At 45.0% G+C, this 21,683-nt stretch overlaps 1 protein-coding gene across 1 annotated transcript in view; it reads right to left on the bottom strand.

Moving 5' to 3' along the window:
• Window positions 1-2,565: 2,565 nt before the first annotated feature.
• LOC144119107 (3-oxoacyl-[acyl-carrier-protein] reductase FabG-like) overlaps window positions 2,566-21,683 on the bottom strand; it is a 128,487-nt gene continuing 109,369 nt past the window's right edge. Inside the window, exons 6-9 of the mRNA XM_077651822.1 lie at window positions 21,423-21,492; window positions 19,802-19,838; window positions 11,902-11,965; window positions 2,566-2,961 (exon numbers count right to left, since the gene is read on the bottom strand). Coding sequence (XP_077507948.1) covers window positions 2,761-2,961; window positions 11,902-11,965; window positions 19,802-19,838; window positions 21,423-21,492 — 372 coding nt within the window. The 3' untranslated portion in view covers window positions 2,566-2,760. The remainder of the gene's footprint in view (window positions 2,962-11,901; window positions 11,966-19,801; window positions 19,839-21,422; window positions 21,493-21,683) is intronic.

The raw sequence follows: 21,683 nt of genomic DNA, 5'->3' as shown, positions 1-21,683 counted from the left end.
GGCGCACGGCGAACACCTGCGACTCGGCGCAGGTGGTTGCCATGGTTACGGCGCACGCGCAGAAATGACAAGCGCCCTGTGCGCCGTCGTTTCGTCGCTCTTCGCGCAGCGCCGTACATGACGTAACCAGCTATGCGCCTCACTGCGCATGCGCGGTGCTCGGAGTCGCACGCAGCCGACTCGACGGTCTCCGGGCAGTGCTGCGTGCGATGTCGTCACTTAGCTACGCGCCTCAGTGCACATGCGCTATGCTCTTAGCGGCTGTGCTACGGGGAAGGTTTTTATTCGCGGAGCGGCCGCTCGCGTTTGGATAAGGCACAATGGAAGAAGACAACGACTGATGAACGTTGAAGGGCTTGGCGACACATTCTTCACGTACCTCGGGCGTGTCCAACACGCGCTTAGTTCTTCGCACCTCATTCTTACATAGACGGGCAGCCTAACGTCAGGGAATGACTTCGGGGTCAGTAGAAACAGCTTCCTGTAGACACTGAAGATTCTGCTTGCTATACACTCGGACCGGCTGAAATGCGCTGCTTAGCAGCCTAGTTAAGCTTCCGCTACAAAATTTAGTTTGTGTTTGCAGATGGTAATTAGTGGCCCCGTTTTTTGTTTTGGCTCAGTTTTAGTACGAAACTTAATTTTACGCGGCAGCCTATAGGGGCCCCAACCTAAACTTTGCAGCGCGACGACAGCGCCGTGCTCCTCCCATAGCGGCGGAATTCTGACGCGTCGATCGGGCGCGACGGCGCCGCGGCGCTCTGATGGACCCTGTTCACGTGCTGCGCGCGCTTTCTCTCCGCGTGCTGGTCGCGCCCCTCTCCGCGCGGCGGATGCTAGCAAACCCTGACGACTGCACAGTGCGCCGTTTATGTCCACCGGTGGGCAGTTTTTACACGGCGATCGAAGCGGCACGCGACACCGTGGTTGCCTGAAGGCGGGGAAGCGTCGTGCTTGACCTGTGGGCTTCTGTGAAATGATGACGCATTTGCTTACTGCCGTGTGTGCTGTCAACAGAAATTACCCAGGTGGCAGGGATGTTCAATGAGAAGTACCGGTGCAGTATCGGACGCTGCAGTATTGACTAAAAATTGTACTAATGATCCATCATCTGCGGCAACAGGAGAGTGACCTGGCGGGCCCTTAATATATGTGCACTTACTCGGCCGACACCATGTACACTGGCAGCGCATACAACTGCAAAGGCGAAGGTGGCAGACACGATTCCACATGTCAGCTAGCCTTGTGTCTCTGTAGTAAGCACGCTGTAGCAGTGTGGCTCTGCAGATTACAGACCACAGACTGTAGACCTCGGGCGGCGGCACAATAGTGTTACGTGCCCCGTCAATGCGCATTGCAACTGAGTCGTGCCAGTGGTTTGTGAGTTTAACGCCCCAAGGCTGTACGTTGATTCTGCGCAAAGCCGTTTTTGAAGGTCTCCGGATTAACAGATATTATTTTCAGATATCTGTATGGTAAATACGCCATCTGCTGTAAATACGGCCTTACGGCAGAAGAGGCTAGGCAACCGCGACACCAGTATGAACGGCAATGCGTTACATTATTGGTCGTATCAGCCGCACGCCCATGCTAAAACTCTAAAACCTCAACAGATTGGGATTCATTAATGCGCACCTGACATAGCGAAATGCGCTTTCGTATTTCGCACAAACCTAAACGCGGCGCGATTCGACCTGTGATTCGAGCAGCCTAGCGCCGAAGCCATTGAAACACCGCGAAAAAGGCAAAAAGAAAAAGTTTCCAGAAAGGTGTCGCCAGCCCTCACTGCGGAAGCAGTCAGATCGAGCTGAGCTAGCCCAATTTGAAGGCACGGAAAAAAAAACGCGAAACGCATTCGTGCCGCAGTTTCGTTCGATGGTAGGCTTGAATTCCGGTTTTCACTTCGTACACTACGTAGTTATGCGCTCTGGGCACAAAACTAGGGCGTGACGAAAACAGCGCCCCTTTGGAGTAATTCCTCGACGCTGCAGACACGATATGCTCCCTCTCAAAAGCACGAGAGCGCGCGCAAAATGTTCGCAGCAGTGTCAAAGCGCGAGGAAAACCCTCCAGCGGGCTCGCTCTTCTCTCACAACGGCGTCTATGCACGAGCGGAGAGAGCATAGCGTGCGTTCTCAGGCCACAGGGTCGGCTTTCGAGCGCTATAGTCAGACAGTTACGACACCCCCGAAGCTCAAAATCTCTACAGCGGATAGGAGAAGTATCATTCTCACCTCTGAGCATCTTGTTAACCTTATTGCTATTGTAAGTAGCACGATATGTCGCTGAAAAGTATACCTTGTGGCCTGGGAACCTTTGACCAACCCCGTACCTTGCTGGACTTACTCGAGAACGCGGTCTGAATCTTTAGGTGCAAACAGCGCTTTGTGCAAGGAGGCATGCTATGAGCATTAAAAAGTACTCTAGGGAATCAAACATTTAGTTAGATAAAAAGAATGATTTTTATTGTTACTTCCAGAGCCGCAATATATCAGAAACCACTCACCGAACCTGTTGGCAGTATAGCCATTGAATAACAGCCATGCTTAGTTTTTGTATAAATGGTTTATTTCCCCAAAGAACATCTCTGAGACAATTCGATGCAGGTTATTCGCACAAAACACTTTCTATGTAAGAAAAAAGAGACCCCATCACCAATGCTCGCATTTCAAAACTGCGAGAATTTTCTCACGGCAGTGAGTAGAGCGATATTAGCAAGCCTCCGAGTGCCCGCGCCGTGTGGCAGTGCACAAGGCTTTGTTAAAGAAACTTCGGGATCCCCCCTGGTCCCACCCTTGGCACCGAGCTGGGTCCAAGCAGCAGACTCCCACCATCGACGGGTATCGAGTGGCCCGTGATGAACGACGCGTCCACCGAGGCAAGGAAGGCGATTGCACGGGCCACTTCCTCGACGGTGCCGATGCGGCCCAGGGCGTGCGATGCTTGCAACGCACTCCGCAACTGCACGAGCCAGAAGAGAGTGAGCACAGAAAGTGCAGTTACGTAGTGCAGTGACTGCACAATGAAGAGTTAGTAAACTTGCATGAAATGGACTTGGGCATGGCGTGTGCCCTAGCAGCACAGCTAAACAAAATCAGAATCAGGCTTTATTTGTTTATATATGTCATACGTACAGCATATCATGCAGAAGGAGGTCCCGAAGTCAGAGTCTGTACTGGTACCTACTAATTAAATACATCGCGTAAAACATTTTTAAAGCGAAATTTATTTCCCCTGGGCATCAATGATGGGTGAAGGTGTGATGAATGATGTAGTGGAGATTAAATGAATGGAAAAAGATTAGCTGATTTGATGAAGTCCAGTAGAGAACGATGGTACTGTTCCTGCGTCCAGGCAATGTATGAAGCAGGGTTGCTTGGTGAAATACCTGCTACCATCAGGTGCCGGATCCTTGTAGGCTTGAGAGCTGCGCAGTCCCAGAGTAAGTGATGAATGTCGGCCTCAATGTCCTCGTGTTTACATATCGGACACCCTGGCTGAGGAAACAATCAATTCTCGGTACTGCGGCCACTTCCGAGTGATGGTTGGTGCGAGGGCAACCCCAACCCGGATCCTCCTAAGCGCAACCTGCTCTGCACGGGTAAGACCGCGGGTGAGGGTTACCGCACACGGAGGGATGAGAGCAAGAGTGCGGCGCCGGAGGAGCTCCTTTCTTGATGAAAGGAGGGTAAAATTGTCCAAATGAGGGAGGCGAGGCGGTGATGAGTTTTTATTCGCAAGGCGAGTCGCTAAATCTGCCTGGCTTTGATAGGTCAGCAGATCCCGTGGGACCCACTAAAACATTTAAAAGCTGAGACAAACCAGATGAATATGAGAAATGTGTTATTTACTTATGGGGTACAACTTAAAGCAGACATATGGGAGAGAAATAAACCCTATTAAAAAGCTATTAAAAAGAGCCACCGAAACATACTGAATTATATATCATAATGAATTATAACGAAGGTTGGGAGGCGGTTCAAAATGAATGTAAGAAGAAAAGGAAACCAATGAGGGCGCTTAGCTCAAAATTGGTCGTTAAAGTGTGCTCTAAAGATGAATATTGAATCAGCGTTGCATGAGATTGAATGAGAGTCAGCCCAATATTGGAAATGTGTTCTGAAAGGCTATGCCTCCAAAGAACAAAACAAAGAGCATCCATTTCTAATATTGGGTCAATGACCTGTGCTGCTTGGGTAATGCAAAAACAAGATAGCCGCTGGTCCTTAAGGGTAACTTAAAGGACCTTTAAGGATCTTAACGATACCAAGAAAAGGCAAGCGTAGCAAGCGGCGGCAGAAAGTTAAGTGAGCACATGATAGGAATTTTGCGGGGATAAGGGGTGCAGCTGACAAACGACAGGGTTAAATGCAGGGATATAGGATAGGCCTTTGCCGGGCAGCGGGCGTAGTCAGGCTCATGATAGCGACGATGAAACTTTGAAAAGCATAGGGAGGTTTCTCTATTAACGAGTCAGTTTGTGCCCGCGCCCAAACCTTGACCACTCACTGCACTTGAGCTCAGCATCGCCTTTAGATGCGAGGTCAAGCTGGTTGTTGAGAAATATATTTTCTGAAGCATTCTCACGAAGAATAAAGGGGGTCTCCAGGCTGCTCACAAGCCTACAAACACTGTTGCGACTTGTCTATATATTCCCAAAGACCGGCCGTGGAGAGAAAGCGCCCAAGGCATTACATAAAAAACTCCTTGAGCCATCTGCGATGCAAGCTACTTAGACGAAACCAAAAATATAGAGAAAAAATTCGGTCACATAAAAACGACGTCCGCAACTTCTCAAGAGACCACAATCCTGTAGCCGACCGTTCCGAAGACTCAGACGACAGAATCAACTTCGACGAAACCAGCACCCTTGAAACCAAAACAAATTACCAAAAAAGGGTCTTACTCGAATCCTGGCACATTCAAACTAGCCCGAAAAACATGCAACCGCACAAAGGCATGCAAACCTGCTCGCAGTATACTCGCAGGGACTTCGCTCTGCAGCTCAAAGCAGAAAAGTCGCCATTGGCGGCCTCCTGAGACTCCAACAACGTGACTCACAGCCCTAACACCCAAACCCCTACCTCTCGTCCCGCGCGCCTTTCGAATCAGAGCTTTCGTTCTTTGACCTCCTGCTCCTCTCCATGCATAATTAAACATGCAAGCTACTTCCCGAAGTCACCCCTGAAGAAGCCAAGCCGGCTACGAAACGTTGGGTTTCAAATTAAGCGTTTTGGTTTAGATGCGTTTATTGTAAATATTTGAACCCAACCAGACAGGCAAATCTGTGAAAATGTTCAGTTGTCACTCTCAACCGCTGCGCCACTCCGCTGGAGTGTCTGAGTCTGCATATATCGGCATCAACACAGTAAACTCGTCAGCTAATGCCCTTCTAATACTCTCGTGATGGCGCTCTGATGGCCACGAGTTAACGCAGCTGATCTTAGATTAAAACCTCATGCTATATCCGTAGTCGCACACCTTATGTAATACCCCTGAGTAGGGGTCTTTAAGGAAATAAACTGATCGGAACTGAACTTTTATAACCTTTGGCTTGATGGAACTTGTTGCCTGGGCGACGTTAAACGGCGAATGGCGGCGACTGAAATGTGAAACTGCTTGACGAGGTGAACGTGGGGTTCGTTCGAGAATGGCCGAGGGTGGCACTGCAACTATCACAGCATGTAACGGATTATCAAAACATGCCGAAACGCAACGCAAAGCAGACACAAGAGCAGTAAACGCGGAAGCTAGGGATAGTGTTCTCTTTTTCAACATATGTAAGGGCAAAATTCTTTTTTTTGTACTTACTGTGATTATGGGGTCTTATTAATCTTCATTTTCGCTCTCAGCGCAACACGAACGGGACACAAGACGAAGGACTAGCACAGGTCCTTCGTCTTTTGTCCCGTTCGTGTTGCGCTGAGAGCGCAAATGAACACTTGCCAACTCGCCCAAATTTCCGATTTGCGGAGAGTCTTATTAATCTGTTTTCCGTGAAACTCTCGTTGGTTTCTTCAATGGGGTATCCCGTCTTCAAGTGACACAGGCTATGAGGACGCTGTAGTGACGGACCCCAGATAAAATCGAACACGTCGGGTTCTTAAACGTTTATTGACATCGCACTGTGCACTATAGCCTTTCGGCTCCTTCGAAATGTTACCGTCGTGCCCTAGTATGAACACCTTTTTTTTGTTTTTGTTAAGGAGTCCTCGAAAACCTTGGCTACAGGTTTGTATTTGTTCCTATTAACACCGCAATATTATTTTCATGCATATGGCAATGCAGGTGCTAGAACATATATGAGAAGACAAATATGAGCCTTTATATAGTACCGTCAAGGTGTTTTCCTTCCCTACTGTAATTTTCTTCCACAGTTTTTGTGGCCTAGCATGTTAAATTCAGAACGTTTCTCACTCTTTCATATTCTCAGTAGTACTGTTTTATCTTCCTCTTTACAAGCCTCTTTAGAATCGTGCTTTCCTTCACTCTATTTTTATTTTTCAGACAGCACGTCCGAGTAACGGCGGGATATCAGTGATTTCGAGTATGAGACGTGGTGCAAGGCTTATGGAAAGTTTTTTACTAGAGGCAAGTTAATACGCGGGCTACACTGCATCATGAATGCCACTTTTTAAGTTATCCTTTCATTTTTAACACATATAGCATGCCATTATATTAACCCAAGCAGCAGGGGTGTTGTAAGAAAGACTCAAGCATCGTCACAGTAATAAGTAAAAACTACCAATAGCCTACAATTATTATAAGCGAAACAAATCACTACACTGAGTAAGCAATGAGCAAATCCTAGTAAACAAGAACAGGCCCTCTAATTAATGTACAAAATATTAGCCTCAACTTCACTACATAATGGGAACTTCCATTCCGGCATTTTGTGTCGGAAAGAACTGTATTTTCAAAGCATGATCATAATTATAAGCAGACTTTGGTCCAATGTAATGCCAGGGCTTCTTCGAACAGTCTATATATATATATATATATATATATATATATATATATATATATATATATATATATATATATATATATATATTTATGAAGGGAGCGAACAGTCACCGAAACCAAGGTGCATAGGGGAACGTTAATTTTTTTTTCTTTTTTTTAATGTGTTATGCTTATCAGTAGGATAATAATTCTTAGATTAATAAATTGCTTAAAGAAAATTACTTATAAAGCAGCAGAAAAAACAACCATGCCACCGGTGGGATCCGAACCCACGACCTCCGAATATCGCGTCCGGTGCTCTTACCAACTGAGCTACGGCGACGGCTGTCCAATCTGCTGCTCTCGTGGGTATTTATGTTTACTGGGTGTAAGCGAGCCTTGAGAGTGTTCACCAGCGCCACCCTCGACCATAGCGGCGGACGTAGCACGTCCTGTAATACCGCGAGCGTGACGTAGAACGTCATCTAACGGCGAGGGCGGAAACTGTGCGAGAGCCCTCTTATGCTACCTTTGGCATTAAGACTGCCAGAACCGAGACCCTCGTTAAGCTATCAGCAGACAAGTTAAAGGAAATGAGAGGCCCGTTTGACAAATTTATGAAGGGAGCGAACAGTCACCGAAACCAAGGTGCATAGGGGAACGTTAATTTTTTTTTTTCTTTTTTTTAATGTGTTATGCTTATCAGTAGGATAATAATTCTTAGATTAATAAATTGCTTAAAGAAAATTACTTATAAAGCAGCAGAAAAAACAACCATGCCACCGGTGGGATCCGAACCCACGACCTCCGAATATCGCGTCCGGTGCTCTTACCAACTGAGCTACGGCGACGGCTGTCCAATCTGCTGCTCTCGTGGGTATTTATGTTTACTGGGTGTAAGCGAGCCTTGAGAGTGTTCACCAGCGCCACCCTCGACCATAGCGGCGGACGTAGCACGTCCTGTAATACCGCGAGCGTGACGTAGAACGTCATCTAACGGCGAGGGCGGAAACTGTGCGAGAGCCCTCTTATGCTACCTTTGGCATTAAGACTGCCAGAACCGAGACCCTCGTTAAGCTATCAGCAGACAAGTTAAAGGAAATGAGAGGCCCGTTTGACAAATTTATGAAGGGAGCGAACAGTCACCGAAACCAAGGTGCATAGGGGAACGTTAATTTTTTTTTCTTTTTTTTAATGTGTTATGCTTATCAGTAGGATAATAATTCTTAGATTAATAAATTGCTTAAAGAAAATTACTTATAAAGCAGCAGAAAAAACAACCATGCCACCGGTGGGATCCGAACCCACGACCTCCGAATATCGCGTCCGGTGCTCTTACCAACTGAGCTACGGCGACGGCTGTCCAATCTGCTGCTCTCGTGGGTATTTATGTTTACTGGGTGTAAGCGAGCCTTGAGAGTGTTCACCAGCGCCACCCTCGACCATAGCGGCGGACGTAGCACGTCCTGTAATACCGCGAGCGTGACGTAGAACGTCATCTAACGGCGAGGGCGGAAACTGTGCGAGAGCCCTCTTATGCTACCTTTGGCATTAAGACTGCCAGAACCGAGACCCTCGTTAAGCTATCAGCAGACAAGTTAAAGGAAATGAGAGGCCCGTTTGACAAATTTATGAAGGGAGCGAACAGTCACCGAAACCAAGGTGCATAGGGGAACGTTAATTTTTTTTTCTTTTTTTTAATGTGTTATGCTTATCAGTAGGATAATAATTCTTAGATTAATAAATTGCTTAAAGAAAATTACTTATAAAGCAGCAGAAAAAACAACCATGCCACCGGTGGGATCCGAACCCACGACCTCCGAATATCGCGTCCGGTGCTCTTACCAACTGAGCTACGGCGACGGCTGTCCAATCTGCTGCTCTCGTGGGTATTTATGTTTACTGGGTGTAAGCGAGCCTTGAGAGTGTTCACCAGCGCCACCCTCGACCATAGCGGCGGACGTAGCACGTCCTGTAATACCGCGAGCGTGACGTAGAACGTCATCTAACGGCGAGGGCGGAAACTGTGCGAGAGCCCTCTTATGCTACCTTTGGCATTAAGACTGCCAGAACCGAGACCCTCGTTAAGCTATCAGCAGACAAGTTAAAGGAAATGAGAGGCCCGTTTGACAAATTTATGAAGGGAGCGAACAGTCACCGAAACCAAGGTGCATAGGGGAACGTTAATTTTTTTTTTCTTTTTTTTAATGTGTTATGCTTATCAGTAGGATAATAATTCTTAGATTAATAAATTGCTTAAAGAAAATTACTTATAAAGCAGCAGAAAAAACAACCATGCCACCGGTGGGATCCGAACCCACGACCTCCGAATATCGCGTCCGGTGCTCTTACCAACTGAGCTACGGCGACGGCTGTCCAATCTGCTGCTCTCGTGGGTATTTATGTTTACTGGGTGTAAGCGAGCCTTGAGAGTGTTCACCAGCGCCACCCTCGACCATAGCGGCGGACGTAGCACGTCCTGTAATACCGCGAGCGTGACGTAGAACGTCATCTAACGGCGAGGGCGGAAACTGTGCGAGAGCCCTCTTATGCTACCTTTGGCATTAAGACTGCCAGAACCGAGACCCTCGTTAAGCTATCAGCAGACAAGTTAAAGGAAATGAGAGGCCCGTTTGACAAATTTATGAAGGGAGCGAACAGTCACCGAAACCAAGGTGCATAGGGGAACGTTAATTTTTTTTTTCTTTTTTTTAATGTGTTATGCTTATCAGTAGGATAATAATTCTTAGATTAATAAATTGGTTAAAGAAAATTACTTATAAAGCAGCAGAAAAAACAACCATGCCACCGGTGGGATCCGAACCCACGACCTCCGAATATCGCGTCCGGTGCTCTTACCAGTAAACATAAATACCCACGAGAGCAGCAGATTGGACAGCCGTCGCCGTAGCTCAGTTGGTAAGAGCACCGGACGCGATATTCGGAGGTCGTGGGTTCGGATCCCACCGGTGGCATGGTTGTTTTTTCTGCTGCTTTATAAGTAATTTTCTTTAAGCAATTTATTAATCTAAGAATTATTATCCTACTGATAAGCATAACACATTAAAAAAAAGAAAAAAAAATTAACGTTCCCCTATGCACCTTGGTTTCGGTGACTGTTCGCTCCCTTCATAAATTTGTCAAACGGGCCTCTCATTTCCTTTAACTTGTCTGCTGATAGCTTAACGAGGGTCTCGGTTCTGGCAGTCTTAATGCCAAAGGTAGCATAAGAGGGCTCTCGCACAGTTTCCGCCCTCGCCGTTAGATGACGTTCTACGTCACGCTCGCGGTATTACAGGACGTGCTACGTCCGCCGCTATGGTCGAGGGTGGCGCTGGTGAACACTCTCAAGGCTCGCTTACACCCAGTAAACATAAATACCCACGAGAGCAGCAGATTGGACAGCCGTCGCCGTAGCTCAGTTGGTAAGAGCACCGGACGCGATATTCGGAGGTCGTGGGTTCGGATCCCACCGGTGGCATGGTTGTTTTTTCTGCTGCTTTATAAGTAATTTTCTTTAAGCAATTTATTAATCTAAGAATTATTATCCTACTGATAAGCATAACACATTAAAAAAAAGAAAAAAAAATTAACGTTCCCCTATGCACCTTGGTTTCGGTGACTGTTCGCTCCCTTCATAAATTTGTCAAACGGGCCTCTCATTTCCTTTAACTTGTCTGCTGATAGCTTAACGAGGGTCTCGGTTCTGGCAGTCTTAATGCCAAAGGTAGCATAAGAGGGCTCTCGCACAGTTTCCGCCCTCGCCGTTAGATGACGTTCTACGTCACGCTCGCGGTATTACAGGACGTGCTACGTCCGCCGCTATGGTCGAGGGTGGCGCTGGTGAACACTCTCAAGGCTCGCTTACACCCAGTAAACATAAATACCCACGAGAGCAGCAGATTGGACAGCCGTCGCCGTAGCTCAGTTGGTAAGAGCACCGGACGCGATATTCGGAGGTCGTGGGTTCGGATCCCACCGGTGGCATGGTTGTTTTTTCTGCTGCTTTATAAGTAATTTTCTTTAAGCAATTTATTAATCTAAGAATTATTATCCTACTGATAAGCATAACACATTAAAAAAAAAGAAAAAAAATTAACGTTCCCCTATGCACCTTGGTTTCGGTGACTGTTCGCTCCCTTCATAAATTTGTCAAACGGGCCTCTCATTTCCTTTAACTTGTCTGCTGATAGCTTAACGAGGGTCTCGGTTCTGGCAGTCTTAATGCCAAAGGTAGCATAAGAGGGCTCTCGCACAGTTTCCGCCCTCGCCGTTAGATGACGTTCTACGTCACGCTCGCGGTATTACAGGACGTGCTACGTCCGCCGCTATGGTCGAGGGTGGCGCTGGTGAACACTCTCAAGGCTCGCTTACACCCAGTAAACATAAATACCCACGAGAGCAGCAGATTGGACAGCCGTCGCCGTAGCTCAGTTGGTAAGAGCACCGGACGCGATATTCGGAGGTCGTGGGTTCGGATCCCACCGGTGGCATGGTTGTTTTTTCTGCTGCTTTATAAGTAATTTTCTTTAAGCAATTTATTAATCTAAGAATTATTATCCTACTGATAAGCATAACACATTAAAAAAAAGAAAAAAAATTAACGTTCCCCTATGCACCTTGGTTTCGGTGACTGTTCGCTCCCTTCATAAATTTGTCAAACGGGCCTCTCATTTCCTTTAACTTGTCTGCTGATATATATATATATATATATATATATATATATATATATATATATATATATATATATATATATATATATATATATTGTTCTTTACTTTTCAGGTGGTACGTTGCGGGAACATTGCGGGACACAGTTGCTGTTGGCCAGCAATTTGACGTTGTACATATCAATATTACTGAGAATTTCTACAAAATTTGGGTGAGTATCACGCATTGCAAAGCAGAACGAGAATAAATTCCATAAAAAAGGAAGGCAATGTTTAAAGAACTTACCATTATTTGTTGCTCCGGACTCATTTCTGGTCTGAAGACCATCTTGGTGTCAATTGCGCCAGGACTAAAACATAAAATTAAGCTTGTCATTAGGAACTTGCTCCCTAAAAAATTCGGGACACTTTTTTGTTACTAACTTTTGTGATTTTTGTGTTAGTATCTGCAGTCTACAAAAGTATTAAGCCATTTGCACATTCCCAAGTGTGGGAAGCTACTACAACGGAGGTTATCTTCCACAGGGTCACCGGAGAATTACATTTAGCATTATGTAATATCATCTGGCACGCTAATCAATGCTTCAGCAAGTCTATGTGAGAAAACCATCGTTCAACAATAAAACGCTTCTGATTCTTATGTGCATCTCGTTCTTCAGATGCTAAGAATATATCATCCAGCGCAAGATTGTATAACGAGCTAATATGCGTCCCACCGACACCTTTACTAATCACGAACTTTTCTGCAACGTACAGCCTCCACCACTCAGTAGTGAATTCCGGTGTGTTGCACATTGCACGGGAACAGCTAACTCTCGCACTTTTGAGTCAACGCTTATAATTTTTTTTCCAGCGGTCATACGACCAACGTTCTCCATTGCCAGTCAATGGTGTGGCCCATAAACTTGCCTATCATTTTAAATTAATTTGGTACTACAACGAGTGTTCGTAGAGCGCTATACATAAAGCCTTCAAACCGTACTGGTTACTGTAAATTCGACCCCCTGCCCAGTCATTCAGCCTTGAAAGCCAGTAGAAAAATATACACACAAGGTGTCATTTCTGGACATTCCTCACAAAAAAAAAAAGGAAAATTCAAAATTTCGAAATTCTCTTTTGATATTGTATGGGCACTCTTGTGGTGTGAAGACACTTCTCTGCAGGTTTGATATTTTTTGCAATGAAGGTAAGTCAAGCGCATCTGTGCAAACCCAAACAACAGGACAACAATAATTTTACAATCATGCAAAGTCCTGTACGGCTCTCGTGCACGCTGTACAGACACGCAGCACAAGCGTGCAACCGTTTTGAGAAAATAGTAACGGAATACGTTTCAGAAATCATGGCGGGCATGATTTCCTTCAATACGCTAAAAAATGGTGATTTGGCATCGTGTGTCTTTTTGTAAAAAATCCGTAAACTATAATTCAAGGAACAAGAGAAATATTGAGAAATAGGCATTTCGCCTTGACTTGGGTTGAAGGGTTTATAAGAGAAAAAGTCCGACGGTTTCGTTTGTTGCCTTTCATTTGAGTTGGATGATAATAAACATTGTTCAGGACTAATGTCGCCAAAGTGCACCGCTGAAACCAGAATAAACCGCGATTTACTTCGTCAAACCAAATACCAAGTAGATGCGCTGTGCACACTTACTTTGCGTAACTTTGTGCATCTTCGTTAATCTCGGTGATTTCGATACCGGTATTAAATCGGGGCTTAAATTTAGGGCAATAAATTTTGTTGATGCGGAGGAAACGTGAAATCATGCGCCCTTTCGGAGGAGCACATCAAAAACTTTCGTTATATCCAAGTATTTCGTTATATGTTGATTTTAGTTTTTTCTGAGTCTTTTAGCTCACCTTTCTCTCCCCTACCAGACGAAAGAGGAGATTTCCGTCTGCTTTACCACCTGTGAAGTGTGGCAGGTGGCTCTTCCGTTAAGCCCCAGACAAGACAGCCTTTCCGCTAGCGCCCGTGGAGTTTTAGTTTCGTTTATTTGTTTTCCTGCGCTCCCTCCACAGGCAAAACGGCTTTTGTGCTAGCGAACCATTTATTGCATGGGCACTAAAAAGCCGTAAACTGAATGCGTAGGGCGGATTAGCCAAAGCAAGCTCTTTCCTGCAGCACTAAATATGTTCCGGCAGACATTCTACAAAATGAATCATCAGTTGTGTCCTGCACTAATCTATAATAAGCATGGGCTTCACATACTAAAATATCTGCTGATAAGGATGCGAAACACAACACTGGCCAGCTCACTCCTTAGATGGCTCAGCCTCTCTAGGAGCATCCATTTTCACTACGTAAACTGTAGCGTGACGGTTATGCCTAGAGTGATACAACCTTCAAGGACTGCGAAGCTAGTCGCCTACAAACGTGTTTAAAGCGCTGTCTGTCCTTGTTTTTGCCAATCTGTGCTGAGCAATCTATTTCGCGCAATTTGAGTATTGTTTTGTTTTTGGTTTTTCCTCTGATGCTGGTGAGGGATATTGCATGTGAGGTCCCAAAGTACGCAACGGGAAATTAGGACGCCGTAATGGAAGGCTCGGGATTACTTTTGGCCACTCATACAGGAGACCATCTGAAGGCTATCTCTCGGGTGGCGTGCGACATTATTGCAGATTTAATAAAAAAGGCTGGCGGTTTAGCACTGCCAAGCACTAAATAATATGCGAAACAAATTTTTTGGCTGATGGACACCGCCACCACGACCAAAATGCAAGTGGGATTCCACTGACCCAGGGAGCCAGTTATGCGCGTCTTCAAATTTTTTTATTGCCAGTGCCAATTACCCAATCTACGACGGCAGCCAACGCTCCAGTGCCGCGTTTCTGCAGCAAAGCTCTCAACGCCAACGCGTATTGCTCTAGTGTCGTGTTCCCGCTGGAAAGTTGTCCAAGCCAACGCACGCAGCCCACATCTCCCGGTCACTAATGCCACATAGCTCAAAGCGCGAATATTAGATTGATAGTAGTATCAGTTCATGAAGAAGACCACATGCAATGCACATTGCCAGCAGTGACTTACAATTTAACACGAGGCGTGATCGGCTGCAGCGATAAGCCTAGTGCTTTCAGCCACGGCCCTGCGAAGCTGACCTGTTCGCGCCGTCATGGGTTCGAATCCCAGTCGCGACAGTATTTATTTGTTTATAGTTTGCCCAAGGTCATCCTCAAGGGCATGCACCGCACAAACCGGTGAGCCGTTTTGACCTGGTGAAGTAGTGTTTTCGCACCAGAACCCCAGCGGTCTTAATTAACCTTGAGCCCACCAACAAGGCGGCACTCAAAATCGATGGGCACGCACAGCTTATGTTTCCGGCTGGCATTTGTAAGTCAGTTTTGCAGGCAGTTTTGTTTATACCTTTTACTGTACCCGTGCTGCTCATACCGCTCGTAATAACTTTTATTTGCAGTATGGGGGCTTGCTGTCGCAATCACCTCGATACATGACGCACTGCGGTCGTTGAGAATCAGCCTGGTGGCAGAGGGTCGTCAGTTAATGCCGTGTTATTTACGCTTCAACTCTCTGTGGTGCCGTCACTCGCACTTTCGAGGTAGAACAGGACAAAAACGCGTATTTCAGCTCTGATTTGCCAGGTGCTAATCCGTCGCTGATTTCTACAGTAGCACAGCACCTCTGCGCGCGTGAACGGCGTCATCACTGACGTTCTACACAGCAATCCCCTAGGCGGTGCGCGGGAGTTTTGATTTCGGCTGGTTGTTTTTTGGTGCTTTATAATACCGCGCGAATATTTTAATGGCAGCTGTTTCTGGTAGTCTTCTCCCATCGGCACGTGCGTAGTGCCAGCGACACATATTTGGGCCACGCTGATGAGCGGCCGTGCTGCGCTCAAGACTGAATCGATCGCCGCTCCCCTCGGACTTGACGCGACCACGAACGCAGGTGACATGTGGGTGAGCAGAAGGACAGCCAACTCAACAAAAGACGCGGAAGGTAGAGCTGTGAGAGGAAAGCACCGGCACCGTAATGGCCTTCCTCCACGCGGAGGCTGGAGCCAACGCTTTGGTCAAGTGTGGAGACGCGAAGGACAGGTACGCGGAATGGGACCTGATTCATTCGGCGAGGTTGCGGGTGAAGCACAGCAGAGTCTAGCGTTAATTTCGAAAGACATACCGTATTATGCCCTGAGGCAATAAATATCACCATAAGATAGAATCCGATCCTTCTTATGTCGTTACCCGAAGAGCCGGCTCATGCTGACTTTCACGATTTATGCAGTATAGTGTAACGCTGTGTAATTTAAAGAAAATGAAGTCCCATTCTCTGCTGAGAAAGGCCTATGAAATGTAAATAACGTACTCATTGTGACATTTCACCGCAAACAGACGACTACGATAGAGAGGAGAAGACTGGCGAGGGTTTTGCCTCGAGTACTGTTTTTTTTATGAAGGCGATTAATACTGTACCATCATATTTGAAATATTTTTTTTCTTCCGGCCTATTTTTAAATGCCTCAGCCCACGGATTTATAGCGGCTTGCAGCGTCAGATGCATAACGGTTATCTATGAAGATTTTACCCACGATCATCTTTTTTTCACTGCGCTCGAGGTTGTCGCAGGTGTTATACGAGCCCTATCTCGAAAATTCTTGGTAACCTTTAAATTCGGCGCGGCTATATAACGATGGTCAATGCTAACTCAAATCCGCCCAGTGCGGCTGCTACTCTCGGCGCAGAAGACTTGTTTTTTCTTTGTTTTTGGACAGGAGTTGGGCAATAAGTTTTTTTGTCTGGCAGCTAGGCTTCTGCCACGCACGTGGAGTCGCCACCGGTGGCTAGATATAACTTTAGAGAGCACTACAAAGCCGGGTACCGGTCTACATAGAAGCTTGCAACATGTTCGCAAGGTTGCAACATAAAACACAATAAAGAAAACGATCAAGGCCTATAGAGTAGATATATTACTTGATTGTTGTAGCAAGATGCGTAAGACTCCCTTTAGTGAAGTACACTGAAATATTACCAACTCTGGCAAAGAAGAAGGCCTTTACGATTTCGAGCGTCTGGTAGTCATGGCCGCTACCCCGTTCATTGGTTTGAGGTAATAGCGGGTGACCGTTATATTTACATCACGTTTTGGTAATAAGCGCGAGGACTCTGTCCAAGATAAACACTCAATTTTGATGGTAGTTTAAAGACATATACACTGAAGCAATGGCCAGTCTGAGCGATGAGAAAATCACCAGAAGCAATTGGTGTCTTATGGGTCGTTTTTCTTTTACACGTGATGAAGTGTGACCCACGTCAAATTCTAGCCACTATTGCACTTAAAGAAGCGTGCGCTGTGTTGTGTTTCACTCTGTAGAAATTTTACACCTTTTTTTCGCCCCTAGCAACCTTTCTTGTCTCTTCTCTGCAGACCTCTGCTCTTGCCAACTGCCGGATGTGGACACCAGAACAAATTCTTGTGAGCTCCATTTCTTCCCCTAGAATAGCCACCGCCTTAACACTATGAAACTTATGCGGAGAAACAAACTTTTCATGCTCGAGAAAATTGGCTTCATTGCGTCATAACATTTTACCTGACGCATATGACTTTCGAAGTTCCTTTTATCACTGTGGCCGGATGGCTCGGAACCTCGAATCTATTGCCTTTCTCGAAAACATTCGCCCATGCGCTTGCTAAAAGACTTCAGGAAGATCCAGCGCAGACGGAAGGGAAATGGAACATTCGTTAGAAAATTACAATGCGGAGAATGGAAGTGAAGTAACGGTTTGTTCAACGTAGGCTGATAAGACAAGTAGGAACGTTTGGTTAATAAAATAACAGGCACGTTTGATAAGTTTCAGGGACTTCTACACTGCTCATACTTGAATGAGCATAAACATTCTTTAGTTTCGATAGCTTTTGCAGGGATCTAAACACTATGCTAAAAATTAATCTTTCCCGCTATGCCGAGGAACCAATGCGCTCGGTAAGAGACAAAATCAGCGCACGCTAGAAATTATAGAAGTCATTCGCTTCTCCGTAGCCAAGGATAAGTAATAATGGTATCAGCCAGCCTTCAGTCTTGATTAATGAAGAAAACCTTGCGAATCTTGCGAATGCGGTTAAGCAGGCTGTGAATCCCCGAGGTAATTACTAGCTTTCATTCTTATTATTATTTTTTGTTGTAACCTTCTGAACGTGACGCCCGCTGCTTTGTTACTGTGTTTACAATGTTCTCTGATGCTGTCTATCCGTTGGTGGCGTAATAAAAAGAATAATTCTGTTAAAAAACACTCCGCTACCCCTTTGCTTTACCATGAAAAATTGAAGGCACCCTAACTAACCCAGGTCAATATCCTCTTTCAAAATCAACCATTAATTATTCACGCGATAAAACAATTGGCATAGTCGCTTTTTCACTATTTTCTTGCCGCACCCATTGAAATATTCTATCTTCAGCTATGGCCTAAAGCCGCCCATTCTGCGTGATCCAGGTCGCCTCTTCACAAATTACGACATTCAGCATGTTTCAGAAAAACTGTGCGCAAGTTTGGGATTGGAATTTTCGTCAGGTGTATGAGGGAAATAGTTAAATTTCAATCGAAGCCTGTGAACGAGGAGCGATCATGGCGAGCTTGGCGCCCAAGTTGGAGATAATATCCACCTGCCCTACTCAGCAATGGCGGTGTTCTCCGGATTTCGCATCATCAGGAGTTGACATGTGGACGCGAGGGATTGCTTTGCGCGAGCAGGAAGCGTTAATTTATGTGATTTTAGATCAGAAGGACTTGACCGCTTCACTTAGCTTCCCGTCTGCACAGGTGCCCGTCTGTAATTTTAATTTTTGCCATTTCCAAAAACATTCTTTGCGTTCCTCGTATATTTTAAGGTCCCAGGGATGTTCTGCATGATTCCATGCCACTAGAGGTGTGGCTCATTGAGTTTTTTCCAAGCGGCACGTATTAATCTTCCTATTCTACAGCAGAGTTGCCAAAAGCACTTCGCCAGAGCATCTTGAAATATTTTTTTATTGTTCGGAAAGTATAGCATGAAGAGTTCGATAACCTTTAAAACTCTGTTCTCACAGAGTGCCGAATATGGATTCTTTCCCTGTTATCTTACTGACGATATTTAATATTTCAGTGATTGTTTGTGCGAGTATCTCGTATTCTGCAAATCTTATATTGTTTTCTTAGCAAGCATTAAAAGTTCTTTTTTTTCGATATCTTTAAAAAGGGCGCTACATTGGCTTCACTATGATGTTCTCAAATAAAGACGAATCTTCTGATTTGTGGGAATATATATATATATATATATATATATATATATATATATATATATATATATATATATATATATATATATATATATATATATATTAGCCAAACTACTTATAAATTGGCCCTGAACTCACGGTAAAGGAAGTGTTAATTTATTGGGGCTCTGTTTCCTGCTGTGGCCTTCATTGAAATACTCCGTATCTTGGGAGCGGCAGCTCTAACGGGCTTGTTTTACAGCTCTCCTGCGTCGTTGTTGCCAGCGTAACTTCATTGGTCAGTGTACCGCATTGTCGCACATAACGTCACTGCGAAATTTCAAGCTGATTCATCTGAATGCAGTGATGTCAAGCATGGTATCATTGCAAGCTGCCATGGCTGCGGGCCAGGGCATCGCGCTACGCTCGGTGTTAACAACGCAGTTACGCTGCGATTTGGAGCACTGAGGCGGCAGGAGCACTGTGCTAGTTAAGCAGACAAAAATTAGTAAATGAAAAGTTGTTTATCACCGGGAACAGATTTGTTGCTTGACTGCTTTCAGTGGTCACAAGGGCGAAACGAGCCGACAGTAGGTAGCGAAAGCAACAGAGCAGTGCAGTACTACCAAGCCTCTTCTGTCGCCTTGCTACTCCAACAGCTGGCGCCGAATCACGTGGTGCACCGTTATGACTGGCCAGAAAGTTTTTTTTCTTGTTATTCTTGCTACCAATTTTATCTCCCTAACTGCATACAGAAATGAGTTTATCACTGCCTTTAACTTGCCGTGGTAGGACGCCTGGAAGTGTTTTCACTTTCAGAGTATTAGTAATTGCAGAGTCTGCATGCCACTCTTCTACAAACACAGACTGCTGTGGGCGCAAGCTGATTTCGAGTATAATCAGCTCGGTGCTTATTAACATGCTCTGAGACGCATGCATCGACACTTAAAATGGGTAAAAAGCGATTCCAGCGACTTACTTGACGGAGTTTGCTCGTATGCCATATTGGGCGAATTCTGAAAAAAAAGAATTATATCATATATTTATCAGTGGGGACATGGTGTTCTTGGTGCTAATGCGAAGATTCTAATCGTGTAAAAAGTGCGATCAGCGGCCACCTGCTCCCCACAAACTTCCAAATCTCATCCGCCTGACCTTGGGCCGCCCTCTTCTGCAGACTGGTGCAAAGGATTACGCCCATGAGTCATGAAGACGTAGCGGTTACATTTTACGTGTTGACCTTCACAATTTTCCTGTCATGTGCAATATAATCAGAATTTTGTTTATGTATTCCGGAAATGAAGCTTATTTTACACAGAAATTTTGTTGGATATTCGTATTTTTTGGCGAATCAAGAAAGGTTCATTACGCTGGCTCGTATACGTATACACTTAAACAGGCGTAATAAGTTCATCCAGTATTGACCGGCAGTGCAAGTTCTAACTCGAGATACAGATTCCGGCTCTCATTGAAATAGGTTCGATAGATGTACTGACAGAATATCTTGGCATGGCCTGCCAAGGTGACAAATTATAGATGTTTTTCTTATTTCTTACGTTTTTCTGTTTTTTGTGATCATTACTATCATTTTAGTTTCTCTTACACCCTTTTTCGTGCGTTATATAATACAATATTTTGATTTCGGTGAAAGTTAGTATAATACATATTTATGATTTTACGGCACCAATACTTCATTGTCCACTTGCTGGCTCTACTCTCTTGGTTATTTTGCTTTCACTGTAACTAAAACTTAGTGCTTCAGGAAGATTGACCATGTTCTGTTTAATATATGGATGTACAGTTCAACGCTCTAATAGAAGATGTTTATTGTTTTCTACTGTTCCTGCATGTTACAAACTATCACCACCTTGTTCATACTTCCATAAAAACTGGTTACAAGGCAACTTTATCAGTGCATGTATAGAAGGTCACTGCCACCTAAATTGTCATGCACAGTTTCCTTCCCCATTTTGATCTTTTCGGCTGTTCATTCACAAAATGATTCTATTGGTCCCATTTTTTTCTGGTATCCAGTTAAATCTCTCGATTCCGCGGTCTATTTTCTTGATGTTCAATATAAACTTATTTTCCCTGTTGTCGCCTGTGTAGCTCCATAGTACACAAGGATGCCATGTGAAGTCGTCCAGGCACATGGACAAGTTTACTTATCATCATGATCGGCAAACTATGTAATTATTTCCCGCATTTCATTTATTTTCTGCTACCATATACGCAGATCGGGCAGTGAATGTAGCAGAAATAAAGAAATGTTTCAATGTATATTACACGGCTGTTTTTTATCGCAAAAATGACAAACTTGTTGAAAGCAGCATGTTAAGTTGATATGGTTAAACAAACGCAGCAATTTTTGCAAGCGTTTCCATTACACATGTATATTTCAAAAGCCAAGTTCACAGTGAGAGATACAACGCTGTTTTAAGGAAATACATAGATGCTAGCTAGCATGTCACAGGACGCAGTATTTTTTTTTGTCAAAAGGCTAACAAAGTATTGGTCGAGCGACCAATCTTCCATAGAGGCAATGCTGAGGCCATGCGAATATTTTGTAAAAAGAATGCTCTGCCGCATAGAGAACTTACCCAGTGCGGACGCTCGGGTCAGTTGATCTACAGCGGCTTTGCTGATGCCTGACAGCGGAACCGCTTGCTCCTTTTGTGGACATGAAATTGACAAATATATGATTGTCACTGCTTTTCAAATAAGAAGCCAAGATAGGAAAATACATAGCTGAAACGATGGCGCTCTGAGTTCTAGCAACAAGTCATTGCCAGCAATGAATGCTCGCATCTAGATGCGCGCCAAAAAAAATTGTTCCGGACACTTTACAGAATATCCCAGGC

Source organism: Amblyomma americanum, chromosome 2, assembly GCF_052857255.1.
Source record: "Amblyomma americanum isolate KBUSLIRL-KWMA chromosome 2, ASM5285725v1, whole genome shotgun sequence".
Taxonomy (NCBI): Eukaryota; Metazoa; Arthropoda; class Arachnida; order Ixodida; family Ixodidae; genus Amblyomma; species Amblyomma americanum.
This window is presented reverse-complemented; position numbering and strand designations above follow the sequence as displayed.